At 36.8% G+C, this 27,032-nt stretch overlaps 5 protein-coding genes across 6 annotated transcripts; 2 read left to right on the top strand and 3 right to left on the bottom strand.

The window, feature by feature from the left end:
- Positions 1-599: 599 nt before the first annotated feature.
- Positions 600-7,875, top strand: LOC131781317 (spermatogenesis-associated protein 6). Its single transcript, XM_059097971.2, has 12 exons — positions 600-724; positions 847-987; positions 1,188-1,236; positions 1,334-1,381; positions 2,168-2,289; positions 2,863-2,997; positions 3,856-4,165; positions 4,734-5,080; positions 5,554-5,633; positions 6,430-6,519; positions 6,844-6,899; positions 7,372-7,875. The coding sequence occupies exons 1-11, from the start codon at positions 677-679 to the stop codon at positions 6,857-6,859; spliced, it is 1,386 nt and encodes a 461-aa protein (XP_058953954.2). The 5' UTR covers positions 600-676; the 3' UTR covers positions 6,860-6,899; positions 7,372-7,875.
- Positions 7,876-9,412: 1,537 nt separating this feature from the next.
- Positions 9,413-14,662, bottom strand: LOC131781310 (delta(3,5)-Delta(2,4)-dienoyl-CoA isomerase, mitochondrial-like). The gene is made up of 8 exons (XM_059097949.2): positions 14,532-14,662; positions 13,581-13,806; positions 12,948-13,036; positions 12,451-12,686; positions 11,478-11,548; positions 11,242-11,313; positions 9,739-9,889; positions 9,413-9,588 (listed from the first exon to the last, which is right to left on the bottom strand). The coding sequence occupies exons 1-8, from the start codon at positions 14,557-14,559 to the stop codon at positions 9,493-9,495; spliced, it is 969 nt and encodes a 322-aa protein (XP_058953932.1). The 5' UTR covers positions 14,560-14,662; the 3' UTR covers positions 9,413-9,492.
- A 19-nt stretch (positions 14,663-14,681) lies between these two features.
- On the top strand, positions 14,682-15,478 carry LOC131781331 (uncharacterized). The gene has a single exon (XM_066158938.1). It carries the CDS (start codon positions 14,706-14,708, stop codon positions 15,414-15,416), a length of 711 nt encoding a protein of 236 aa, XP_066015035.1. The 5' UTR covers positions 14,682-14,705; the 3' UTR covers positions 15,417-15,478.
- LOC131781330 (F-box only protein 4-like) lies at positions 15,414-20,745 on the bottom strand. Its single transcript, XM_059097984.2, has 7 exons — positions 20,298-20,745; positions 19,694-19,905; positions 18,830-19,062; positions 18,279-18,351; positions 17,501-17,712; positions 16,694-16,860; positions 15,414-15,649 (listed from the first exon to the last, which is right to left on the bottom strand). Exons 1-7 carry the CDS (start codon positions 20,610-20,612, stop codon positions 15,575-15,577), a joined length of 1,287 nt encoding a protein of 428 aa, XP_058953967.2. The 5' UTR covers positions 20,613-20,745; the 3' UTR covers positions 15,414-15,574.
- A 75-nt stretch (positions 20,746-20,820) lies between these two features.
- On the bottom strand, positions 20,821-25,841 carry LOC131781321 (uncharacterized). Of its 2 annotated transcripts, XR_009339950.2 has the most exons (9): positions 25,768-25,841; positions 25,642-25,676; positions 25,398-25,472; positions 24,814-24,905; positions 23,952-24,099; positions 23,192-23,308; positions 22,939-22,994; positions 22,558-22,674; positions 20,821-22,104 (listed from the first exon to the last, which is right to left on the bottom strand). XR_009339950.2 is itself a non-coding variant. In XM_059097973.2 (8 exons), exons 1-8 carry the CDS (start codon positions 25,832-25,834, stop codon positions 22,626-22,628), a joined length of 639 nt encoding a protein of 212 aa, XP_058953956.2. In that variant the 5' UTR covers positions 25,835-25,841; the 3' UTR covers positions 22,115-22,625. The 2 variants fall into 2 exon arrangements, 1 of the variants encoding a protein (XP_058953956.2); XM_059097973.2 differs by lacking the exon at positions 20,821-22,104 and having other exon boundaries at positions 22,115-22,674.
- Positions 25,842-27,032: the final 1,191 nt, after the last annotated feature.

Here is a 27,032-nt window from a genome sequence, read left to right as displayed (position 1 = left end):
GCCTCGCCTCCAAAGAAATCGAGGTCAGGAAGGACCATCAAAGTTCCTCGACGCTTCTCTAAGGGAGCCGAGGGGCGTCAGATGTGAAGAAGAAGCCTCTGCGCCAAGGGGCTCTGGGGGGGGGGGGTTATGGGAGAAGGGGGGGTCACACAAGATGTTGGAAGGAAAGAAGATTATTGTGCTAGAAGAAGATGATGAGCAATTAAAATTTTGGTGAGTATTAAGGCAGATGAATCATATTAATTCAAAACTGAAGGTAGTGTATTCAATAAGAAGCGCTACAATTTAAGGAAACAGCAGAAATAAGATTCTAGGAGGCAGTCTTTATATATGCGCAGAGCAGCCTGAATTTCTCTATTTTTTAATAGCCAATTTCGAATTTCGAAGAGCTTCTATGCAAATTTTCACTTTGTTGCTTTTTGTTGTTGTCGCTTAAACCGTTGGATTTTAATTTTGTTTTTATGTAACTATATTATGAGCGACATAATTATTTGAAAATAGTAAGTAGTTCGCTCAACTAAGTGGAGACTGGGGCCAAGACTCTGTGGCTCGGTCCAATTTGGTCAGCGGAGTTATTCATCAATATTGAACCAAGGCCTGGTAACTAGCTAGTTGGTAGCGTCCTTAGTAGCAAAGTTTGACCCTTTTCCGTTCTTGCACCTAAAATCCCATCGTCATGCCGCGAAAAGCTTTAACTTGCACTGTTGCATTAGATATCTATCAGGTAAGACCTTCATTGACTGAAACATCTTGAAAGATATGAAGTACAAGGGCACGCAAAATGGCAGATTAGTGCGAGATGCTCCTGCCCTGCGACAACTTGATTTTGTTGTTGTTATTCTACAGATAACATGCCCAGGAACACGGCATTTGAACGACAGGAATATGCTTTTTCTGTCGGTTTGTATTTTGGGACAGACGAAGAGGACCAAATCGGTGTTTGCGACGTTCCCTCTCGCACTGAATGAAAGAATGTACTTTAAGAGGGTAGGAGATTTGTAGAAATTATACTTGATAAAGAACAGACTGTACACGAAGATTAATATGACGCGAGTCCACAGATGTCTCTGGATAAATAATTAATCATCTCTCTGAACATTGTCAACGCTTCCCTAATTAACTTATTGGCTCTTCCACAAGCGTTCTTGGTTCTTCAGATTTATGATTGAGTTTCGTTATTTTTTTAGACTTTCGTAAATGCAAGGGAACCAACTCATGTGATGGGAATTTTGGAAGGTAAACACAGATATTTCGTTCAAAGTTGCACTAGGAAAATTCTCTTGAAGGAAGTACAGGTTTCTTATTCATATTTTGCTGATTTATTATTTTTTAGATGAACATGTGTTATTTGAACTCGTCCAGTACTCTGATGTGTATAAAGGTGAGTAACAGAACTTAAATTAAAACCGAAACATGATTATAATTTTATGTTAATTTTAAAGGTCTCAGATACATTTGCTGCTTGTTGAAAGACTTGGAAATAATTGTTCATCCACCTGCTACTATAAACTATCTTGAGGGCACACTGTGTTTATTCATGTAGCCTGGCATGTTTTGTTTACCCTTATCTGCTGAATAATAATTCCCTCTGCAGTTAGTGTCAGCCACCCTTCCAACAACTGGTATAAATGGAGTTAATAAATAAGCTGAATGAATTTTGATAAAGTGAGGTAATAATTTGAGCCAAAAGTTATCACTATGGCCAAATTCTTTAACCCTTTCATTCTCATGAGTTACCAAGTCAGAATATCTCCTCACAATGTCGATACAATATCAACCAGACAAGTGATGAGAATAGAGAAAATACTAAATTCTCTGAATGAACATTTTAAGAATTGTATGGTTGGCAGTAAGGAGAATTACAAATTTGATCAGGGAGTTAAAGGGTTATGAAGGAGAATATTTTGGTGGCTCAGTCAGAACTAATTAAGCAAATTCTTACAAATTGCCTGAAGCCCTTATGCTGTGAGAGGAAATAAGTCATTCTATGTTCAAAACAATCTGGGTTCTTTTATTGAATACATAAAAGAAACAAATAACTAAAACTGAGGCATAATAATTGATGCTTGGTGCACAGCAATTGAAAAAGAATGGGAAGATTATCTTATTATCTCATTCTGATTAAAACTTCAAAGATTAAGTTTTAGTTATTTTGTTGTTGTTAAAGGAGGTAAAGTTCTGGCTCGCTATGAGCAATCAGCTAGGGAATTTCTGTATCCTACACCAACCCTGACAGGCAAAGATGGTGTGGAGAGGGAGCTGTTACTGGGAAGAACTGTACACTTTACAGTAAGTTAACTGCAGTGTTACACCAAAGTGCTACACAAGTTATGCACAAAGATTATAACATCAATGAACAAACTGATTTCAAATTTTGACCAACATTTCTGACATACGCTGTTACATTGGGTCCATCTCGATATGAATTTGTTATTTGGAATTTGCAGGGTACTGATCTTAAGTCAGAATTTCCCGTAAACTAAATTTAAACCAACAACAGTTTCTAAGTGAAATATTAATCATTAGGAGACTGCAACTTCCTTGTTTTGTCTGGCCACCATCTTGAAGTTATCAATTGTGCTAAATATAATGTACTGAGTTGAAGTTGTGGAGGTTGATATTCTTTTGTTTAAAAACATCATGTTTTATTTTAGACATGAAACTTCTTGGCTGTTTGTGACATCGGAGTAAACAATGACTGACTCTATATTTTAATCACACTCTTAATATCCGATACTTGAAAATTTTAATCAGGATTTGCTTATCCAGTATTCAATTCCCTTAAACCAACAACAGTTTCTAAGTAAATGTTAAAATGTAAGTATATAAACTATTTGTTTTTTTTTTAATTTTATTTTTGAGGGTATCGATCCTAAGTTAGAGTTTTCTTCAAACTCTACAATTCAAGAGACAACTGTTCCTGGGACATACAGGGAACTTACCAGTGTCAGTGTTGGTGATGATGATGATGATGATGAATCAGCTTCTGATTCTCAGGTAATTGATCAAATGGCAACACTACCCATCTCCAGGTTCTACTGTAGGGTATCTCAATCTTGTCGTCCTTACAAAAAAAATTCCCTCAATCCTGTTATTGTGACTGTCACAGTCCTTATCACACTCATAGTCAAGTCTTTGTGATCCCTTGCCTTAGAGAGTGAGATTCCTAGGTCTTGTACATTACATTCAAATCAAACCAAACATACCTGAGGAATACCTTGTCTAAAGAATTATCATGCATCTCTTCCAATGGTCAGAAGACATTATTCCACAGAATTATTTCAGGAAAGTTAAAGACCTTTTAACTCTTTAATTAACCTATTTCTGACTTGTTGGTTTGGTATGGCATCTTAATTTTTGTCACTGGACATCCAGATCTTGGTTCTTTTAAATTATATTTTCCAACTCCCACCAAGAATTAGTCAAAAGTCCAATGCATCTTAAAAAAATTTGAATTATCATGAGGGACTTTTCAATCACATTTGCATGTAACAAATTGCAGGCAGCTCAGCTACAGAAAATGAGATTGTTTCAAACTTAACTTTTGTTAGGAGGCTTCCTAGATTCTATTTCCTGATTCCCACCATGCAAAATCCTACACACTCTTAACCTTTTTGACCCTTACAAGTGTGTAGCATCTAATTTCTCCTTACAATATCACCCCTGAACCAAACATTAAGGTCAGGAGAACAAAGGAAATAATCAACAAATAACAAAGCTCTTGATTGTTAATCAAATTCTCCTTGTCAACACCTTAGGAAACATATAGCGAACAGTAAGGGGATTATGTATAATGCTGATGTCAGGGTGTAAGGGTGAACGAACTAAAAGCATTTGATTTAATGCATTCAACAGGCTGAAAGCAGCTCAGGAACAGATGAAGAACTCATTTTAACACCAGCTCCAACCCACCATAACCATAGTATACATGCCAGGGAGTACCACTGTATCTGTGAATGTCCAAGGCGCCCTGAAAATCATGGGAGAGTAACCTTAAGATCAAGGTCACTGTCTCCAACTCACAGACCAAAGTCAGCCACACCTTCCCTCAGACCTCCATTCAAGGCTGGCAAGGCTGATGAGAAAATCATATCTCGTCGCAAGTTTGTAACTCCCGGACAGTCGAGACGGAAGAGTAAAATTATTCCTTTGGAGGGGGGCCCGGGTAAGAAGATCACGATGACTGTTCTAGGTGAAACTGCAAAGTGTTATTGGATGGGAAAAGTTGAACTTCATACATGTTGCTAACCAAGGTTCAAAGTCTGTTTACTACTGTAAGTTACGGACCAATTTTGGTTTGTTTGTTTTTTTTTTTTATCCGAGCAAGCGAGGAAAAATCAGAACACATTTGCTAAAATGAAGTAGCCCGCAGAACAGGCGTAATTTTTTGTGCGTATGAGGGTGACCATAGGCAAGCGCGAAAAAAATTTTCTTTCGCGCTCTTCTTCTAGCGCGTAACTCGTGATAGCCTTCATTCGCCTGAAAACGCAAAAAAATTATGCCCGATCTGCAAGCTAAAAAATTTAGTTACTTTCCGAGTACCTACTTGGTTGCTTTATAAAGTGGGACAACTATAGTGAAAAAAAAATTAACAAAATTGCCTTTTTTCTTCAACTAACTGGGCTTAAACGCCTCGAAAAGATAAACAATGTATTTTTTTCCTTTTAATTGTCAATTTTTATTTTTAAAAAAACTGACAGATTATGGCTCTTTTTTGTACTTGACACATTTAGCTCCGTGTCCAGATTGTAGAGTTCCACACAAAGAATGCATTGTCTGCCAAGCGTACCTGAAAGTCTATGGCAAAGACTTTTTGAAATATCGGTTTGGTCGCGTTCCACACAAGCGGACCACATCCACGCCGGCATACACATCTTTTGCTTCAGAACCACCAAGGCCTCGTGCACCTGCACTAGTTGACGATCCTCTGGATGTTTCAAGGGCTTACAGTGAGCCCATCCCCAGGAGTAGGAGAATATTTCCACGGGAACCTGATGGTTACGGCTCGTATTTGTCATCAACTAGTCCAGAGATCCATGATCGGGTGGATCGCTCGATTAGAAGGCGTTCTCCGGTTCCTGTAAGTAAACACTAATCATTGATAATTGTCGTCGATGCTCCAAAACACCGCATTAGCCACCCCCTCTCCCCCCTGCCAACGTCGCTCACGCCACCATTCCTGAAAGAGAGCTGAGATAAAAAATAATATGATTAAAATTACAGCGAATTGATGGAAAAAATTATTTTACAGTAAAGGAAATTAATATGGAAGGGTTGGTAAGTTTTCAAAATGAGGTAAAATAACAAAATTTCCTCAAAAAAGCTAAAAAAAAAAAGACGCGGGCAAAGAAATGCCGGCACTGATTAGCGCTAATAATGTGGGCTTGCTCGTAGACAACAATTAAGTGAACTTGAATTCTTCAAACTTTCGTAGCTGATGTTGATTCCTTATTGAGGAAAGAGAGGGAAACACCATACCTCCAAGTAGTGCAAGACTTGATATTTAATTTGAGGATAAGTAGATTATCATTCCCTGCTACTCTTTTTCTTTAGACTTACACTTCCAAACGGTTTGTAGAACTGTCAGATTCTGAAGACGATAATGACAGTTTGCTCTCTTTACAAGAACTGAGGTGAGATTTGATTGCTGTATTTGTTGGTAAGAATTAGTGTTTGTCTTCTTTGGATTGTGTATGCTTGTATCCTCTTGTGAGATACAGTACATGGGTGCGCTTGATTGAGGAGATTCAATGGCTTGGTGATGAGTGCGCTTGACCGCGGCCTGAGAGGTCTGGGTTTGAGCCTTGTTCAAGTCACGGTGTTTTTTTATCTTAGACAATTTACTCGCACCATGCCTCACTCCGCCTCGGAGTTTAATTGGGTACCAGTGTGATGTGAGGGTAACCTGCGAAAAGTTAGCGGTAAACCTGCAATCGACTGACATCCTCTTTATGGGAAGGGAGGGGAGGAACATTATGCCATATCACTTTAGAGCACTAACTTCGCAAGATATAATAATTGTGGATATATGAAAATCATATGTGTGCACTGCGGTGAAGAAACGAATATAAGAGATCCTCGCAGCTTTGATCTTCTCCTTCAGTAGTGTTCATAGTTGCGAGGATCTCTTATATTTTTTTTGCAAGATATGTTCTATGGGTCTATCATCCACTGCTGATAAAAGCTTTGGAAAAGCTGATGTAATTTTTAACATTAGCCATTAGTTGGACCTAAAAACCTACTCTTGGATCGTTAACTTTTTTTAAATTTTATTCCCTATTAATAATCACAGCGTGTTTGCACAACTGGCCGCTTTAGGCATCTAGAAACTCATTATGATAATGGACACCTTGTGGATATTATCAAAGCTGTGAAAGGTGAAGACATAAGAAAAATGTAAGACCTTTATCATTTCACTTCTTAATTCAGATCAGAAATAAACGGTGCGAGGTTAGAATCTTTAGACAGATCATTTGAGGATCCTGAACATCCCACGTTAGGGACAAGATTAGACAGAAGGTAATTACATCAATATCAGTTATAATCGGTGACATATTTCTTTTTTAAAGTCAAGATAACTGCCCACCAGCAACGAGAAGCCCTTGACTAATTTTAAAGCTCCTTCGCGTCTAAACCACCCACACTTTGCTATGTGTATATATATATATATTTTTTTTTTAAAAAAGCGTTTTTACTGACATCACAACAAAGTTAAATCATCTCCAATATGGGAGCCCCAAACAAGTTTAACCTTGCAACACACTCACCTTTCGACTGGACGGATACAATCTGCTAACTCATTAACGCCGGCTGAAGTTTTTCTCTGTTTTTGTCAAATTTCAGCCTTCGAGGTTATTGACACGCAAGTTAAATGGAAAATCGTTGATTTCCTCCGAAAGGTGATTTTCATATTTGATTGTTATCTAAATGACGTATTTTATTAAAACAACATGACCAAAGAAATCTTTTCTTGAGATACCCATTATCTAGCGTTCACTCTCGTTTTGAGAATGAGGCTTACGTGAGTACGGAAAATTCCCGATTTACAAACGATCCAAGATCGATTACCTCACTCTTGCATGGGACCAGTCACCAGTTATCGCCTGAGGTGGGGGGGGGGGGGGGAGAGTGAGGAGAAGGAGGGGGCGCAGGTCGGAGGATTTTGGGGTTGAATGGCATGCTTTTCAGGGGGATCAGGTCAATTATACAGTGAGACAACCAAATCCTCCGATTCCCCCCCACCCACCTTTCCCCTCAGGCAATAAACATGACCGGTTCTTTAACAGAAAACTTTGATGCGTTCACAAACCTCTCCTGTAGGGGATATCTGAAACATTTCCTTACTCAACAATTTTCATCTGTCTGTTTCAGTGTGACTGTGCCTCTATCAAGTGACTCGTTCTGGTCTAATCTCAAGTCTCAGTTCACTGGGCGGTCACACCGGGCCTTATTTGAAGAGTCATTAAAAGAGATATATCGGAACATGTACAACACTGTAAAAGAGGCTCATTATTAGAAGCAAATCGCGACGTCTTGCGAGAAAATCCCATACAGAATTTCGGGTCTTTTTTACGACGGTTTTGTAACGACGGTTTTTTCAAGTGTTCCTGGGCCATATGGTACAGGCAATGTAGGAGCTATGGAAGCTCACTTCAACAGTTTTATAGAGTTTAGTATTTAAGTTTTCATCAAACTTTTATCTTAGCAACTCTTAAACCTTGCATGTATTTTTACACTGATCTGACACACAACTGTGTTCTTTTGTCTAGTCGGTTCAAAGCGGCACGAGTTGCTTAGCTAGGAGTGTGTAGTATATGGGAACTCGAAAGTTAACATTTATTAAGTTAATAGTAATAAATCTATTTATTTCTTGAACGTGGTATGTTCTTTTCACGTGACCTCATACTTAGAACGTTACTTGTGAGAGGAAAAGCTCACTGAACTTCTACCAGTGTAAGTTTTGGCATATTAGGGAGCCTTTAATTATATGGGTCAATTGAAGATAGAGGCCCCTTCTTTCAACAACCATTTAAGCCATTTATGAAATGGAGATATATCAAACTGGAAAGAGAAGGTCACGCGGTAAACAATGGGCATAACCTCGACCGGCTAGTGCTCCAAAATTTCTAGCCTGCGAGCACACCCTCGATATTTTGCGCTGCAGGACGCGCGTTTCCCCGCCCGCTAGAAGATTTGAGACAAGTTAGGGAGAGGTTTTCTAGGGGTCCGACACTGATTATGGCTCAATGTCTGTCCCAGACCTCTTGACATCTCGACAGCTCGCGTTGCTCAAGGCCTCGTACTTTTCGGCCCACGAAGATGCGCTAACGACGAGTAATTGCACCCGGGCTAACCGAGTTTTCTCACTAAACCGACGATTAAGAGCACCTAAAACGAAACCTAAAAAGTAAAATCTTCCCTATATCTCTCAGTAAATATGCACGCTATGATTGGCCAGCTCAGCAAGCTGTACTCTCCTGCACAGCCCGCTTTACTTAATCCTGATACTTGTTTCCAAACCCTCTTGTTGATCAGTTTTCTTGAAATTGTGTTAAAAAGTGCTCATGATTTCCTCCAATTCTGCCCTTGTCATTCAAAGCCGTTGCGCATTCGAATCGTTTCGTAAAAAAAAACTTTGCCGATAAGGAGGCTTGAGTTCAAACTGCGTCATACACACAAGCGACCAAATTAATCCCACTAAAAAAATCAGGGGCCTCGTTAACCGTAAATTCACGTATTCATGTCAACTTCGGATTTAAGTGTAAGGTCTCTAAACATGACTGGTTCAATGATCATATCCCGCACGACGCACGTGGCAATAAAAAACATAGCAAGGGGGGAAGGGAAGAGAGAATTACAATTTGAAATATTAATTTGAAATATTATATCCAAGAAACTCAAGAAAACTTTAATTCGTCTCCCGGACCCGACAAACACACAAAGATAAGACACTAAATATCTCAGTTTGTCGTCTCGATGCACACCATGAAAACTATGTGGATAAATCACATTGCGGATCCTGAACTCGATTATTAATAAAGGCTTATATCGTGAGACGCATGGCTACGCGCTCGCTCTCATGAACAAACCGCAAAATCCCTGACTCGTTCGTGCTTCTATGGCCCTATCTTTTTCGCGCTGCAGCAGACCATCAAAAGACATAGGAGGAGTCCCGCAAAAATCCCCGTAGGGCACAAGGACCGAGTGACAAGCGCAAGTGGGACCGAGAAATGCTGTGAGCTACGCGGTCTCGGTATCTCTAGGGTTACTGAATGGCACATATGTTCAGCTCTTCAAGCGAATCGTGGGACCGAGAAATGCCGCAAAGCTACGCGGTCACGGTATCTCATAGGGTTACTGGATGGTACACATGTTCAGCTCTTCAAGCGAATCGTTTATAGAATACTGATAATCATATGCAAACAATTATTGGAGAGTTTTTGTAAGATCAAAATGTCAATGCAATGTTTTACAACTACGACTGAGATTAGTTTATAGCTTTGAGAACACGGGTTCCTCTTTGTTCATTGTCGACTGTACAGCTTTCAAAATGTCTTCCGTTTGTAACATAGCCATGTTCCAAGTGGCCTGAAGGGTGAAAAAGTAAAAAAACAAAAAAACAAAAACATAAACCATTTTCGTCTTAAAATTGAACAAACTGGTTGTGCTCTGATTGGAGAATAAATCTTTTGTGTGTACTAAAGACAATTATTGTAGCCTTTACAGTATGTTTTTTACCATGTATTCCAAGCCCTCTTGTGCTGAATGGTCTCTTGAAAAATTAAGGTTGTGCTTGGTCCCTGCCATGGCAACAGGACTTTTCTTGGCGATCTGGCCTGCTAGCTCCAACGCATCCTTTAAAAGAATATCACGGCCTGGGCTGACGCGACTACAAGGAAGGAAAATAATTCTAAAATTTCAGTTTGCGAGAGTGTGAAATTGTGAATAAAAAGTTAAGTCGCCACATTCTTGGGTAAATTTTACGATGCGCTAAACTACCTTCAACTTGATCGAGTACCAAATATTAGTTCAGTAAGAAAAGAGAACACATAAGAGGCAGTAATGAACCAAGATGGATGGCTTAGGATGGAGCAGATTGACACGGATTGTAAATTAATACAAAATGTTTAGTTCAGTAAGATAAAAACATAAAAACACAAAATAGACAATAATAAGCCAAAAGGTAAAAACGATGATTAATAGGTTGTATAATTGTCTACAAAATATAACGAAGTTCTGTAGGATAGAGAAACACCAAAGAGGCAATAACAAATCAAGAACTTCAAGGAACAAGAATGATTAAGGATGGAGAAGATTGTCACAGATTGTAAATGACTTCAAAATATGAGTTTGGTAAGATAGAAAAACACCCAGGAGACAATGAGAAACCCAGAAGAAACAAGAATGGCTAGGAATGGAGAAGATTGTCACAGATTGTAAATGACTACGAACTATAAGTTTGGTAAGATAAAAAAACATCAAGGAGACAATGATAAACCCAGAAGAAACAAGAACGGCCACGAATGGCCAGGAATGGCCAAGAATGGAGAAGATTGTCACAGATTGTAAATGGCTACAAAATATAAGTTTGGTATGATAGAAAAACACCAAGGAGACAATAATACACCCAGAAGAATGAAACTGGCCAAGAATGGAGAAGATTGTTACAGATGGTATATGACTACATTGTAAAATGTTAGTTCAGTAGTAAACACACAAAAGAGAAAATGGTAAACCAAGTATGAATAACAACGGCCAAGAAAGGAGAGGGTTGCCTCAGATTGTAAATGACTGCAAAACATTACTTTCAATTGATAAAGTGTAAGTCATTTCAAAGCTTCAAAATCTTTCTTCCCCCCTTCCCCCTTGGAAGCCCATAGGCAATCGAAGGGCATTTGAACAGAAACTGTCAAGTCTTTCCATCCCAATAAACATGTTTGGTCTTTTTTATGGAGATGTTCCATGGTCAACAGTTAACTTTCACACACAGATGACCAAGAAGAAAAGTTCCACAACAAGTTTCATGCTTGCTAATGTTGTCTTTTTAAAAAAAATTTGATGATCAAATCTGACACTTGTTCAGGCATTTGAACACAATTTTGGCCCAGAGGAGGGCAAATTTGAACAAACCATCTTCAAAAGTTCAAATGCCTGAGGATTGCCAGGGGTGAAGTTGAAGCTTCAGACTTACTGATGCATTAGACTTTGAGCTCAGTTTGTAAGAGGTATCACAGAACAAACCTTACAAATCCAAATTGCAAAGCTTCCTCAGCTGTGAATCGTCTACCAGTGAAGCAAAGTTCTCTTGCAAGACTAAAAATCAAAATAGAAACAATTTGATAGCTCTGCAATTCTAAAAGGCCAGCTGCTTTTTTTCTTATTTTCAATATCAAGGGTATCAAAAAAATCTCTTCAAAGACCAATTTGATTTTTGGGGTTTAAATGTGTTGAATAAAAAGTAACAAAACAATGTTCACCTGTCATTTCCAATAATTTTTGGAAATTTCTGCAAAGTACCCAAATCTGCAGCCAGCCCTATGTCAATTTCCTTGGGTACAGAAAATAAACAAAATTTGAGAGATAAAAACAACAATTATCGATGAAAGAATTTCATAAAAAGCAAAGAAACATCATGACATCACACTGGAACGATAGTGATAATGAATAACAAACCATGATATCGATATGCTGAAATTTATTCAACACAATTGTTACAGAGTATGCCAAGACTACATAGACAAAAATTAAAATTATTTAAAAATTCCCACCCAAACATCAATATGCACATTCTCCATATTGTTCTTCATACATTTCCTCAGGTGCTGGCAAGGAGAATTTGTTTAACAATCAAGAATTTCTTTTATTAGTTGGTGACCATTCCCTTATACTTGTGACCTTACATGTTTGATTCAGGGGTGATATTGTAAGGAGAAATTAGACGCTAGTCACTCAAACGGGTCAAAAGCCTAATAAAGAAAGACAACACTTAACACCAAACAAATTGGCTGAAAAATTTTTGCAAACTTATTTTCATTTTCAAAAACATACCTCAAATATCGTTGGGAAGGAAGTCAAATCTCTTTTTTGTGTGAGTGTGTCCACATAATAGCAATTGGCTGATCAATGCATTATAATTTACCATTATACTGATTGGTGCAAAACCAACATAAATACAAAGTCAAAGAGAGCAAACCCAAAGGCTATTGTCCCACAGATCTGTGGTTAGCCAGTGTGCACACCCTACATTTCTCTGTTAGTGGGAAGATTTTAGACAAGTGGAGTGGAGGTTTGTCTGGGATCTAGCTGGCTCCAATAATCATTATCAGTTTTGTACTCCTTGCAAGTCTCTCACTATCTTGCATTACTCAATGACTCAAACTTTCCTGCAGGTGAAGGAAAGTTCATACCTAGTTTAAGCTCAACTTTGGAAAACTTGAACAAGTCACTCACCCTAATTTGAAACCAAGCATCAGAGGAGCAAAGACGGATGTCACAGGAACAGATCATATCAACTCCTCCACCCACACACCCTGAGTGAACTGCTGCAATGACTGGCTGTGGACATTTTTCAATGCTACGAAATGACTCTTGTAGGAAGAGGATGAGTTTTCTCAGCATATGAGCTCTTCTGGAGGGTTCCAAGTCAGAGTTCATCAAATCACTCCCCATATCCATCAGATCAAGACCTGCAATTTAAATTAACCAGTCTCTATTAAAACATTTAAGATGCATGTATTAAAAAATGTTTAGTTAGAAGTGAACTTTAATTACAGTGAAGTGTTTGATTTTGTATTCAACATTCTCATCACTTACAAATGTTTCTATTAAAACTAGGATAAGCTTGGATGGCAAGCAAAGAGCCTGTGTGTTCTTCAGACATCACCAACTTTGGATGAGAGGCCTAATCATTCGTAGGTTCATGTATCTAACATAATATTTGCCCCAACCTGCAGTGAAGATTTTTCCTGCTCCAGTTAAAACTACAGCTCTGCAGTCAGAATCATCACCAATCTGCCGAAAACAATCCACCATTTCCCTGTGCACCATAAGAAGATGAGATAGTTATTTGAAACGTACACCGCACATCCAAGTTCCATTACAATTTTACCAAAAGATATTGGAAAGTAGAATTGTCAATGTAAGCCTGTACATGGTAGAATCACTGAATGTCTTACCATTTTTACCATAATAATATTAGTGCTTTGTAATTGCCTCTTCAACCTTGTATTCTGAGACAGCAAAGTGGTATGAAACTCTATGAGATGTTGTGTGAACCTCCAAACTTATTGCAAGCCATATTGGTTTGCAACACACTTATCAAAAGGACAAGAATTATAAAAACTTGATATGCAGTATTATAAAAGTGCCCTTTTTGATAATTCTTCTCTAATGACTAAAATTTTACCTTTTTCACAAAATGTCATGAATAGCCCATTGACAACATAATGTTTGGAGAGGTCACAAGCTGACCTTCTCCACAAGTTCAAGGCTGAAGATCACCAAACCATTCACAGGCTGATCATAAAAACCAGAAACATGATATGCATAAGCTTATTGCAGTAATTCAATATGAAATCTACCTCCAAAATGTTCCATTCATGGCATTTCTTTTGTCTGGTCTGTTAAGTTCCACCTGAATCACATGTTCCTGTGGTTTAGTCACAGCAAGAGTTTCAAATTTGTACTGTTCTGTACTGTTCATTCTGGTATTTGAACTGTGGATTGCACTGCTTTGAGATGCCAACAAAACTTTTTCTGGCTTCAATGATACGCATGTATTTGATAGACGACCACTGATCCCTAAAACTAAGGAAAAGAGGCATCATGAAATTAGTGTTGAGGCAAATTGGAGATGGTATCAATGTACCTGCAAATGTCTCTAGGACAAAGGAATTTAAAAAAAAAATACCATAACCCCTAAAATTCCTTAAAGCGATAAGCATCTAATTTCTCCCTGCAGTAACACCCCAGAATCAAACATTAAGGTCATGAGAATGGAGGAAATGATTGCAACCTCAATAAGCTCTTGATTTTAAGACAAATTCTCATTGTAAGTACCATTGATAAGAAATATATAGAGAGACCTTGCATAGTGATGTTATAGTGATGTTAGGGACTGTAAAGGGTTATCGCTTCTGCAATACAAAGAAATACTTTCTTCTCCTATGCATGTTCATTAAGTCTTCAGAATCAGAGTACATAAAGGTACTTTTTTACACTTAATTCGATAGCACGTATGCACGTTTGCTTAGCACGTATTGCACAACTCTGAAGAACTATTAATTAAACGAAGTTGGTGTTGAACTATTTGTGAAAGGCAGGGCCCAGGAGAGAATAGTCGCCGCATGGAGCCTGGAAAAGTATGTTTGCTTCATTTTAATACATGAATCCAGTTGTAAATGAAGAGGTAAAGAACTTGCATAAAATTACATATCAGTTGTAAATATTACTGTTTAAAATTTTACCTTGCACAAGTTAAAGAGTTCTGAAACTACTCTTTCACGTCTCCCATTTAAATTTTAACAACTTACCTCTTCCAATACCAAATCGGGAAAACATTTGTCCAACTTTGTCCTGAAAAATGAACCTAAAACCTTATATTATACTCGCTCAGAAGTTTCCCCTTTCCGCCATTTTGAACTGGGGACGACGCATACATAACGTACCTCGTTTCAATGTTACTTCAAGCTAATTAAAAAAACAAAATGACAGACGGCCCCATGGTCAAGACAAGCGAGAAGCTGTACCGGATCCTAGCCTTTGGGGACAGCCTTACCACAGGAAATACAGGAGGTGAGCTAAATGAAGCTATGGACAAGCCTTACACGATTCACCTCTCGAAACTACTGAGAGACAACCACCCTGACTACGCGTTCAAGGTAGACAACAGAGGGATTTACGGCGAGTTGGTTTGCGGTGAAATGACAGAAAGATTACCTAAGGTTTTACATGAAAGCGGACCGTACGATTTAGTGATTATTTTGGGAGGAACCAATGACATCATTGAGGCTAAGAAAGGTTTAGAAGATTCACTCTTTGAAGGAATAACAAACTTACATGCTGCGGTCGTAAGTCACGGCGCAAAGGTCATTGTGCTTACAATTCCAGAAACTGACCTTTACTTCAAAGATCTTAGGGAAAATGGTTTGTGTTGGGTCAAGGAAGAAGGAGAAAACATTCGTTTGTTGGTAAATGAGAAACTAAGGGAATCTATTGAGAGGAATGATGAAAACGTTCACATCACTTTATGTGACTTTGCCGTAAAGTTTCCTCAACAAAGCTTGTGTGACAAGGATTTGCAGGAATTATGGAGCGATGGTTTGCATTTTACAGAAAAAGGCTACAGTAAGATGGCAGAAATAATCTATGAGGACATGAAGCATCTTTTCACGTCCAGAATGACACAAAGAGAATAATTTTAACTTTTTTATTCAGGTACTTATATGTTTTTCAATTAATATACACGCATATCTATAATGAAATGTTCTTGAGGTCTAGTGTAGTTCGATGATGTGCTTTTAAATGATGTCTAGCCAATGAGTTTCTTGCACTCTTTGACACTGAACAAATTGATTTAACTTGCCGAGTTGAGCAACCATTTAATACCAGGCAGGACTCCATCGAGGTTTTCAACACAAGCTGAATTTACCTAAAAGGTAATAATAACATTTTTCATGCTTTGTTCAAAGGCAAAAACAGAGCATTACTGAACAGTAAATGAGAATTTCCAAAATTTTTGGTTTAGAGCTGATGAATATTAAACAAATTTGCCTCCCAATAAATTTTTTCTTTTTTTTAATGAAAGCTGAAGAAAAAAATAGAAAGAAAGAGAGATTCCCAGCAGTCATGGACCTTTCTTATTATTTTCTAGGTTATCTGAACATAAATATTAATTATAGTAGTCTGATTTCAGCAAACATATTTTATAAAATAATTCAAATAGTATGTGCGCTCTGATTGGCCATAAAACCATTTTACATGAGCGTTTGTAAACACGGTTTTCATTCCTCTTTCATTAGTTATTTTATAAAAGAAATGTAAAATGGTTTCCATGTTTACATAGCCTGATGTAAACACGCGGGAGGTTGGGAGAACACGAGATAAGCTAGAAACCACTCTGCTTTGGGTCGTGGTTTCCTACACTTATCTCGTGTTCTCCCAACCTCCCGCGTGTTTACATCAGGCTATGTAAACACAGAAACCATTTTACATTTCTTCAGTTGAACATGGCCATTAATATTACTGCAGCTCATCAACCACAATGTAACTATAGTGCCAAAAATGCATTAACATCCTTCACTGCTTGTCAACAGATTTCCAGATGTTAGTCAATCTTATTTCTGCATCATGAGTGCAATACAGAGGTCAAACTCTCTAGCTAAATCAATTGTCGCTACTCTTTTTGTGCCTTACTTCTAGGGTTCCGCATTGCACTCTAAACATAAATTTTTTGTCTTGCATGACTTTTTTTCTTGGCCATGGATTTCACCAAAAGGAGGAACCTCTTGTAGTTGTAGGAGTAGCCTAAGAGGAGACTTACTAAACCTCTCCCTCCCCTTCCTTTCTCCCCCCCTCCCCCCCTCCTTTAACGAGCTTACTGGTGTTCAGTAATGTTTCAGCATTGGAATATAAAGACTTCTTCAGATTTCTAATCCAAGGCAAGTACATAATACTACACTACCATATGGCTAACCTGCCATGGTCTGTTGAGTTGTCTCAGCTGTAGAAGCTCAACGACAGTTGCGCAGGACAATGAAGGTGTGATTTCTTTTTCAACACAAGACAGTACTAAAAGAGGAGCCTTAACTTGCGTCCAGTTCTCATTCATCATGGCAGACAACTCCACATCTCCTACATTCACTGTGTAGAGATGATAGAAATGTACATTAGGAAAAGTATTTCTGACTGCTGTATATATACCAGTCAATTGGAAAAATTTGAGAACCTGCTTTTTTGAAACTCCAAGATAAGGTGACAAATGTGAGACTTGGAGAAAGAAATTAAAGAAATGAAGAAAAATGAAACTTCCTTACAAAGGGTGCTATTGCTTATGGCTATGGTAGAGATAACCAAATGATAATGATAACGATAATACTAATATTCCAGTGTCATTGAACTAACGGAGAGGATGTAATTCTCTTCATTTTGGTCTGAGATTGTACATAATTCATGCTGTTCTGAAAGTGGTTTGTTTCTGTTTATTTTTGTTTGTTTTTTTCTTTTCAAAATAACTTCATGTGCTGTCTCAGAAGACAAGTGAAAAAAAAAGAGTCAATTAACAACTGTAAGTTCGAATTGGTTGATGGACTGCCACAGGGAATTTTAGAAAGCATATGTTCGAGCATTTATGTTGTAAGAAAGTTGCTTCAACAAAGGTCTAACATTTCATATGTCAACCTTTCAAACTTGACATAGCCATCAGTAGATGTACTCTAATCAAGTAAAAGTTTAAACACTTTTTTCCATGAAAAGATTAATGAAAAACAAATTATAATTGTACCTCTATCAGAGTCAGCAGAAGAGTCGACGACATATATAAATGCATTTACAGTTTTACAAAGTTCCCTGACTGGATGGCTTAACTCAGTGGAGTGGGACTGGAACTGGGACTCATGATCCTTGTCATCTTCATTATTATTTGCATTTTCAGTGGAAGCCAGTAGTTTACTAGATCTTGGCCTACCAAGTCTTACATTAGCTTCTCTTTCTTTTCTGCAAGAGACCACAAAAAGAAAACACGAAAATAATGTTGTTTCATACATACATGGACATGTTGCATGACAATTTCTTTGTTTTTGTTTGTTTGTTTTTTCTTTACCTCAGTAGCACATCAAAGCTTGTGAAAAGGAACAATGAGAATGAAAGAAATAAATTTTTCATTTCTTTTTGGCAGCATAAATTCTCTTACAGTTTACTATTACCTAATAGAAAAGGATCCAAATGATTTCTGGGAACTAAATTTTTTTTAAGGGGCAGGGTTGGAAAGTAGACATAAGTTGTAGACTAAGGAACTTTTCCAAAAAAATTATTCACCTATAATTCATCTGCAAGGTAAATTGATGGGCATAACTGTAGATTTTTTTGAAGATATCCCTAGAAGGAATCAAACCTCACACCTTCGGATTCAGATTCCCTGCTCTGATGCTCTACAATGGAGCCACAGAGACTCTATGGTGAGCAAGGCCCATTACAAAGTTCACATACAAAGTCCATTACAAAGTTCATAACAAAATTTCAGTTCTTTGAAAATTAAAATGTTTTTTGAAAAAGTAACTTACTTGTTTGAAGCATACAATGTGATAAGGTTTAATTCCATGTTTTCAAAGCTCAAGCAAACTCCAGAACCAACACCTTGTAAAACCATATAACAAAAGATTAGTTCTATTTCAATCCTTTCACTCCCAAGATCTCACTAGTAATTCTCCTTGCTTTCTGCCAATCAATTCTTGCAATGTTAGTTCTGAGAATTTGGTATTGGATCAACTAATAATTGCCTAATTGAAATTCTTCCTTATCCTCATCACTTGTTTGCTTGATATGGTATTGATATCATGAGGAGAAATTCTGTCTTGATCATCATTGGAGTTTAAGGGTTCAAAGTAGGAGTGAAAATTAATTTTCATTAATGAAACTTTTAATTCAAGAGAAGTTTATTACTTTGCCTACTATTACATACTTTTAATAAATGTAATTTCTACTTTAATTTGATCTAGATATAGTGAAATTAGTTACAATCAGAGTGAAATTAATTACAATCTTAGTGAGCTCTAGCATCTAAAACAAATTTTTTTCACTTCACAATAACATCAACCAAAGAAGGTGTAAATACCTTCAAACTGTCCAGGGAACATTCCTGTCACTTCAAATGGTGACTTTTTATCCCATAATAGTTCACGCACAAGTCCCTTGGTGTCTGACTCCAACCCAGGACCAAACATGACTAAACGGGGTGATCTTTTCTTGAAAAAGGAGGACAAGTTTTGCAGGTTGTAGAAGATTATTGACTTGAAAGACTCTCTGGTTTTTCTTAAGGATCTGCACTCTGGACAGCACCTTAAGTATCTACCAAGAAAAAGAGAACAGTACTTAATGCATATGTAATTAGTGTCAATCAACTCATATATGGCTATTTCTTATAAGAGTGAAAAGTATAGTTCTGCAAACCTTATATACAAGTAAGTAACAGGAGAATGAAGAGAGATGCATGTCCTCTCAATTGAGAGTGACCCCTTAAATTTCAAAGCAAAGTAAATTAACCAGCTTTTTGAAGCATTAAGTGACTTTTAACCCTTAAATCTCAGAAGTGATTAACATGTAACTTCTCCCTATAATATCCATAAATTATCCAACAAACAGGTAGTGAGAATACTAAAACTCATCAGGTACAAGTTGTTACCTTGATTGAACATCAAATTTGCGTAACCAATTTACAAGGAAATGTGTAGCAGCTAGAGGGGAGAATTAACAATCAGATCTTGGGAATTAAGGGTTAAGGTGTAGTGCTTCTCTAATTGCACACTACGAGATGAAACTATTATCAAATTTTACATCTTCTGGCTCAGCAGGGACACAAGAAAGGGAGTGAATTAACTTTGATTGTATTCACCCAGTCTTGCCATCAAATCAAAATTTTTTTATCTACGAAGAAGCAACAAATATTATGCTTGACTGTGATGCATATTGTCTCACTCACATTTGTTTCAAAGATAAATCTGATCTTGCCTCCATGTAAGTTGATGGACATGATTGATATCCCATAGTGCTCCACTTGTGCATGTCACGTTGCAACAAGTTCATCCAGAGTACCTTGTCTTCACTGAGCATGTTCCAATAGTGGCATGTTGACGCAGCTGTGCAAAGTGATCTTGCATCCAAGTATGAGAATATATTGAGTTGTAAGTTTACCTGCAATGAACACATTTTAGATTTCAACAGATTCCATGAGTCAAGATTGTCAATTAATCTGCTGGCCTTGGTGTTTTGAAATTCAAGTACCTCAATTTAAAAATTAGTTGTAGTTTTTGGCTAAATAATAGATAAATAATTAAAAACGATGTACAGAATTTTGGAAATACATTGATTAATTTAAACTTCATGCCAGTAAACATTACTAAGTAAGACACTACTCGAATTTAACTCTTCTTCGAACTTGGGAGTTGCTGAGCAGACGTTTGACTAAACAATCAGTTAAAATACAAGATTACATAATTATTTCCATCATTAAAACACTGATCATAGTAGCTGCAATTAAACTACAAAACTGCTTTAGAAAGATAGATTAACTAAATCCTAGTTACCGGTAGCTCTTGGAAACCAAATTCCGATATGGAAAGTTCCCTGACGATCAATCTTTTCCCTACATCAGCTCGTGCTTTTGACGGTTGAACTGTTATTTCTTGCATTTCTCTTTCCATGATTGTAGTTTGATATAACTTAATCAAAAATTTGACTGGGTAAGTAGCTGCTTCAAGAAAGCTGTCCGTATCTGTAGCTAAGCCGGAAATAAAATCCTCAGATTTTTCGTTTGCTTCGCCTCGCATTATTTCGTCGTTTACCTGAAAATGAATTTCAGACTTGGTTGTTTTTGTGTGTGCTACGACAGTGGATGACATCGATTACTGGCGCTTAACGCGAGAACTGGTGTTTTTCATTTTGTTACGCTAGGTTTCAGCTGTCCACAGAGCTACGCAGTTATTATTGACGTGGCAGTTCCCATCACTTCCCGTTGTCACGGAGAGTCACGTAAATCCTATTTTTAGCAACATAAACTTTTAACATAATGAAGAACTCAAGAGGTTTCAAAAACGGATTGACATAAAAGGAGCGTGATACTTACTTTTAAGCTTCCAAATTCTGTGGAATAAATATTTCTTTCTTCGCACTTTTGAGTGCACAGTTTACCGACGTTTTCCGTTTCATAACTAGTCTAGTCTTTATTCAATCGTCCATCGATGTTTACAAACTCTCAACCTAGCTACCTCAAATTTTCTCGCTGCTTGCAAAAGCTATTTCTTTAAAACTAATATGAATGATGAAGTTAAGGCCCTTTAAGCACATTTTGCGTTCGCCAATCAGTGTTACATAAAAGATATCACTGCTTACTGCATATTTGGTTTAGTTCGGCAATTTCAACCCAAACGATTGCGTGACCATAAAGTAAGGCTTGTCTCGCAGTGCATAGTGATTCCACCACGTTCCACTTGCTGTGGTAAAGACGACAAAGTCATCGATAAATGATTGATTTTAAAGCTCCCCTTACCATGAAAGTGTTACTTTAGTCATCTATTAGTAATAAATTTCGGGCGGCCGTTCGCGACTACAATGATTTCCTTAACAAATAATAAGAACCGTGGCCGTGAAATGTTCGCATCGCTACTTTGGGGCTCGTTTCCTCACTGCTTGTGATGTATTCACGGTTTGGGGTAGTCCTACAGCGTTTTGACTAAGGTAGTTTAAAACTGGTTTCTCAAAAATAAGCGACACACGTAAATTAGCTTTTCAGTCATGGAAGAGGAGAGACAAAGCCTGTCTCGAGTACAACAATTGCAGAGAGAGCAATCATAAAGTACTGGCTCTCAGGAAAAGGTTGAGGCATGCACTAGGATCTACTAACTATTGTCAAAGATAAAATGCAGGGATAAAAAATATTTGAGGACAATTCTTTGGAATACAGAATTTGGGGGACAAAAAAACTATGGGTGACAGATCTTGCAAAAATATGTCCTAGAGTATTCTTTTAATGATACTACACTCAAAAGAAAATGTTCAAAATGACACAAATTGACATTCTCTCATAGCAAGGATTAAGATTCAAATTATGCAGCTGATTTTCAGCCATTTCCAAGGATGCAGAAAATAGTTCTAGTATTAACAGTATATTTTTTTCTCTTTCTTATTTTGCTTTTTACATTTATTTACAAAGTTATTTTCAAATCTAGCATAATTTCCTAATACAATTAAGAATTATCTTTCATGTACTTGTATCAATTGTCTTTGTTTGTTTGTCTTTACAAATAAAGGTTACTAGAAATAAAAACTTTATCAAACATTTGAAATTATAGTGCAGTTTTTGTGTGTCTAAAGATCCCAAAGAAACTGCAGAACCTGAAAAAGAGAATAAGAAATGTCACTTATGGGAACTGCATTTGTTGTTTCCATGGAAACAATAAACAACTGTTTGAAAAACTGTAGGGCAAACAAATTTATATAAAATTGCATCTGCCATCACCAGCTGAGATCATGGTGTAAGACTGAATAGTTGATGAAAATAACAGTTTATACCTCTTAGACACAGAAAAAATATTTTTTCCTTTGTATAATATTAGTTTACAATGTTATATCTTGTATATACTGTAGACAAATAAATAGAATAAATGAAATAAAATTTCATTCCACAATCTCTTTCCTTCTTGCACTTTCTAAGTAATGCATTGAGTAAGCATGTACATGTATATGTAACAATATTATGTATATCTAGTTCTTTTTCCTTCCAGGTAGTTTCAATAGTATTGAAAGTAACCCAGATACCTGAGGTAGAGCCATCTTCACCTAACTTACCCTGTTTTGTTCTGATGCCTGATATTTATTCTCAAGTTCTGCATTGAGTCCTATAGATATTAACTGTGCTAAGAATCATCAGATTCACTGGAGGAGTCATAATCTAAACCTAGAGCACTGACAAGGAAGATGAGAGTAGTTTTAATTAGTAAAGTTTTATGGAAAAAAATGATGGGGGATTTCTCAACCTGGATATTGCCTGATACCTTGCTTATTCAAACACTGTGAATCTATCTCAGTTTTCAAACATTCCCAGCATTAAAACCAATTACCCCAGTACCTTTAAAATATTGTGTTTCCTCTGAACTTTATTTCAATTACCTTCGAAGCAATGAAAATTAGGCTACATCAGTTTTTAAATCAACAACACAAACTTCTTACTGTTTAGGTCCAACATCTATATGATCCCTCTGGTGTTCCAAATCACCTTCAATATTCTGAAACAGAAGAATGTAGGATTTAGTTAAAGAACCACACAAGTTTTAAAATATTTATTGCGCTAATCATGGTTGCCAAGGGACTGAAATCAAACCATCACATAGTGCATATAATATTTTGCTAAATCAATCATAATAAAATTAAAATCAATCAGTAAAGTATTAACTGCTGTGTTTGCACTTAAAGCAAAAGTTACCTTTGAGTTTATTTTACATGTGTCATTTGAAGGATGTGTTGTCCTGCTACAGGCTGTGAATAGAAGATCTGCAGAATCTCTCACCTTCCCACTTTGCACATCTGATGAATTTGCATCCTGTTGGGCAAAAATTTTAGACAACTGATTTTTCAGATAGTGAGAGTGATCTTCAGAATATGTAAGGGGACAGAACATGTCATGCGCATATGCCGCCATGTTAACTGTTGTTGTCGTTTCTTTTATAAAAACATTATTTTATGACCAATGTCTAGTTTCTTTCTCAAAATTTGTCATAGTGTTGATTAATTGGTAACAGGACTTCATGTTGTCCAATTCTGTTTGTAATCATATGAGTGATTAACAAATTGGACCCCCCCCTTCAGTCATGTGATTATGTTAATCACTTATATGATTACAGACCAAACTGGACTCCACTTGATCCTATTACCATGATTATAACTCACTTATATTACTTTCAACACCTCAATGGAAATTGTCATTAAAAATAATTATTATCAATGATCTCCCTGTGATACCAAAAACACTCCTGCTTACTTCACTCTTTAATTGATTCTAAAGCAAATTATTTCTGATGGAGTAGACTAAAATAATAACATCATCTCATCAGCAACTTTAGTGTGGCCTCCACAAACATTTACCCTCCACTTTCTTTAATTGCAGCTACCTTTTAAGAAAAATTATTATTCCAAAGCTCTGAATTCCTCAAAGTATTCAACTAGAGGTGTTAATTTTTACATACCTCCTTTTCCAACAAAGGAGTGCAGATCTTTTTAGGTTTCACTTCTGTTTGTGAGCTATCTGTAGTTTTCCGTTTACTGACATAACCTCTTGGCTGCCATGGAACACTTGTTGTGCTGGGATCTAATTCATAAACCTTTTTGACAAACCTATAGCAAATGGTAAAACACATTTGTAAGCTTCTTACTCAAAACAAAATAAAAAATTCAATTCCTCCTCCATATCACCCTCTGTTGATTTCTTTGTACAAAAAAGTCTCAATGGTATAATTATTTACTTAGTAAACAGAAGAAGATTTGTTCTGAGTGAAATGAACTCTATCACATCCTTGATTACAAAATGTGATAATCATCATTCATTTAATACAAGAAGAAATCCAATTATGAACAAACTCTTGGATATAAGATATCACAATTAGTTTACAAGGAAACCTGGTGGAGCTAATTGTACTTAAATTAACAAAAATGATCTTCAGAATTACATATTGTTAACATAAATAGTAATGAAGCATTGAGTTTGAGAAAAAATTTAAATCCATGTTGGCAATTTGGATAGTGGGAAATATTGTCTGCATAGTCCCTCATGTTGATCAAATGACGCTTAACAGTTGCCAATATCATCTGCATGCTACCCTCGGGAATCCTAGCAATAACCAAAGCCTTTGTTTGATGACAATATTTGAAATTACACAACATCATCCAACCCAAAATGGCACCTGCTGGGAAATTTGGACATTATTGTTTCTCTTTTTTATTATTGTTATTTTTTTTTATAATCCCTTAAAATACAAGAAACTTTTATCAGTTGAAAAATAACTTGTTGCCCCTGTGGAGACTCCTCAATTGTTTCTTCTTCATTATTACCTTTTGTATTCATTTTCAAGTTCTTCCACCTTCTTTTCAAATTCTTTCATTTTTGTGTCAGGATAACGATGTTTTCTGGCTCCAGAAAGTTGCTGCAAATATTAAATTAGATTAGTCTATTAAAAGTGGGTACCAGAGCATTCAGCTTTCATATGAGAAGAGGGTGGTTTGGAGATTTTGATCAATTTCATCTCTGCAATAGACAAATGGTACTAGAAGCTTGTTCATTACCATGAATCACTAATTATTGTGCTCCTCAAACCTCTGCAAGAAGCTAGAGGAACCGCACGTGTTACTGGTCATTTAAAGCATTTTTATTAAAATGACAAAATATGGGCTTGGCAGTCGTTTGATCAATGATGAAACCCACCTGAAAGAGTTGAATTATGCTTCTGGTCACCGACTAAGTCGAAAAAACATCCATGCGTAAGTTTCTTACCGAGTGACTGTTCCCTTACATTAATTATTAGTCTTTTTTTTTCATACCCAGGATCAACAAAACAAGTACAAGGAAAACTATCTAACCATTAATTTATAAAAGGGGTATAGCAAACATAGACAAGGTTTACATAATGTCGACTTACATCTAAATAATAGTCCAATTCCTTTTTTATTCCAGGAATCCACTTTTTAACCTCTGAAGCACTGTTCAGTGAACGCTTGGTTAAAATAACAAAGAAAATAAGCAGATGAAAAATGCACCTGATTAGCCCATACACCGGCACTTTTATAACATAGAATTATATAATGTAAGTAATCTTTATTGTTTATAACTATTTCCAACAGCTGATTGCAAAGCACACTGTAGTTCACAAATGAGTCTCTCACCAGATGTGGTCTCTTAGGACGGCTCTCCTCTTCATCTAATATCAAACGTCATGAAAAGGATTATGAATACTCTGTTTAATAAAGAACGTTAAAAGAAAAAACAAAACAAAACATATTGATAATTACCTTTTTGTTGCTTGGCAAGCCATAATCTGTTGAGGCCAATGAGCTTCTTCTCGCAGTTCCGCGCCATCTTTGTTTTGTGCTCTAAATACCGCAGGCTCAAAAATCAAAAATCATGTGCATCCGCTGCCCAACACTGTAATCGTATGAGGTGTCGAGCTCTTTGATTGACATTTACAGACGCCGAGGGGTCACGGTGCTACCTTGCACAACGACCCGTGAGAACCGCTGATTGATTTTCCGAGTGTTCTCCGCCGACTGCAGCTCCCTTGTATCGTCTGTTTCTATACGTAACCTCTTTACGAAATATGATACAGGATTTCCAAGTGAATTCAAATGGAAGGAAACTTTCGTCCATCGGAAAACCGATTTAGCATGAACAATGGGAAAAATTAGCGCTGAGACGGCAATGACGAAAATAAGTGTTTGAAAAACATCTTGAAAACCTTCTTGAAAAGATTGACTTGGGATGGGGATAACAACTTTTCCAGACAATAATTACCACGAGTTTTAGTTTATCAGTCGAAGAAATTTTGTTTTGTTGCTTAATATCTTAATATTTTTTCTTCTACATAAAGTCTTACCTGATATGTATATATATATATATATATATATATATATATATATATATATATATATATATATTGTTGTTTTACTCCTTGTTTTCTCTATTCAAGAACTGAATGCATAATGAAGTATGGGGCTGTGCGGAAATTTTACCACACTTGCCCTCGTTTATGAAATACTACTTCTAAATCTCTCGCTCCATATTAAAGGAAGTTACCCCACGATAGGGTCTAGGCAACTCTACTACCATAACTTACTTTTTCTGAAAGAAATTAGAAATTAGGTAGGTGATCTGACCCATCCGAAATTAATACCCTGTTATTACAAAAGTTGGTTTAAAATAGCACCAGCGTTTATTAGTGTGACATTCAGAAATACTGAAGTACTCCCAAAATGTACATGCTTTTACATTCAGTGGAACAAGGCTTTTGGTGGCAGTGGCAGAGAATGGAAATAATTTCCTGTTGGCATGAACACAGGCGCGCTGGTATGGCGCTAATTAACTCTTTTGTTGTAGTGTATATAAAGTCTGTCGGTTGTAATGTATGCATCTCAGATCTCAAGTTTTCAATTTTATTCCTCACAATGCCGTCCGAGTCAGAAGTAAACCTTGCAAAAAGTTTAACAGCCATCAACGCGGAGCTAAGAGTCGGATTTTCAACTTTGAAGAGAGAATTGACCAAGGAACGAAACGCGGCTAG

Source organism: Pocillopora verrucosa, chromosome 12 (assembly GCF_036669915.1).
Source record: "Pocillopora verrucosa isolate sample1 chromosome 12, ASM3666991v2, whole genome shotgun sequence".
NCBI lineage: Eukaryota > Metazoa > Cnidaria > Anthozoa > Scleractinia > Pocilloporidae > Pocillopora > Pocillopora verrucosa.
This window is presented reverse-complemented; position numbering and strand designations above follow the sequence as displayed.

Coding starts and splice junctions, on each gene's coding strand:
- LOC131781330 (XM_059097984.2), bottom strand. CDS start 20,612: ATGTCATCCACTGTCGTAGCACACACAAAAACAACCAAGTCTGAAATT. Junction 19,063..19,693: donor GATTTATCTTTGAAACAAAT/GTGAGTGAGACA, acceptor TTTTCTTGGTAG/ATACTTAAGGTGCTGTCCAG. Junction 18,352..18,829: donor GTTCCCTGGACAGTTTGAAG/GTATTTACACCT, acceptor TGGTTTTACAAG/GTGTTGGTTCTGGAGTTTGC.
- LOC131781331 (XM_066158938.1), top strand. CDS start 14,706: ATGACAGACGGCCCCATGGTCAAGACAAGCGAGAAGCTGTACCGGATC.
- LOC131781317 (XM_059097971.2), top strand. CDS start 677: ATGCCGCGAAAAGCTTTAACTTGCACTGTTGCATTAGATATCTATCAG. Junction 988..1,187: donor AAAGAATGTACTTTAAGAGG/GTAGGAGATTTG, acceptor TTATTTTTTTAG/ACTTTCGTAAATGCAAGGGA. Junction 5,081..5,553: donor GAAGGCGTTCTCCGGTTCCT/GTAAGTAAACAC, acceptor CTTTTTCTTTAG/ACTTACACTTCCAAACGGTT.
- LOC131781310 (XM_059097949.2), bottom strand. CDS start 14,559: ATGTTTTCCCGATTTGGTATTGGAAGAG. Junction 13,037..13,580: donor ATGAATGGAACATTTTGGAG/GTAGATTTCATA, acceptor TATGGTGCACAG/GGAAATGGTGGATTGTTTTC. Junction 12,687..12,947: donor AGGAAAAATCTTCACTGCAG/GTTGGGGCAAAT, acceptor TTTAAATTGCAG/GTCTTGATCTGATGGATATG.
- LOC131781321 (XM_059097973.2), bottom strand. CDS start 25,834: ATGGCGCGGAACTGCGAGAAGAAGCTCATTGGCCTCAACAGATTATGG. Junction 25,473..25,641: donor GTCCTAAGAGACCACATCTG/GTGAGAGACTCA, acceptor ATTTTAACCAAG/CGTTCACTGAACAGTGCTTC. Junction 24,906..25,397: donor AATTGGACTATTATTTAGAT/GTAAGTCGACAT, acceptor TAATATTTGCAG/CAACTTTCTGGAGCCAGAAA.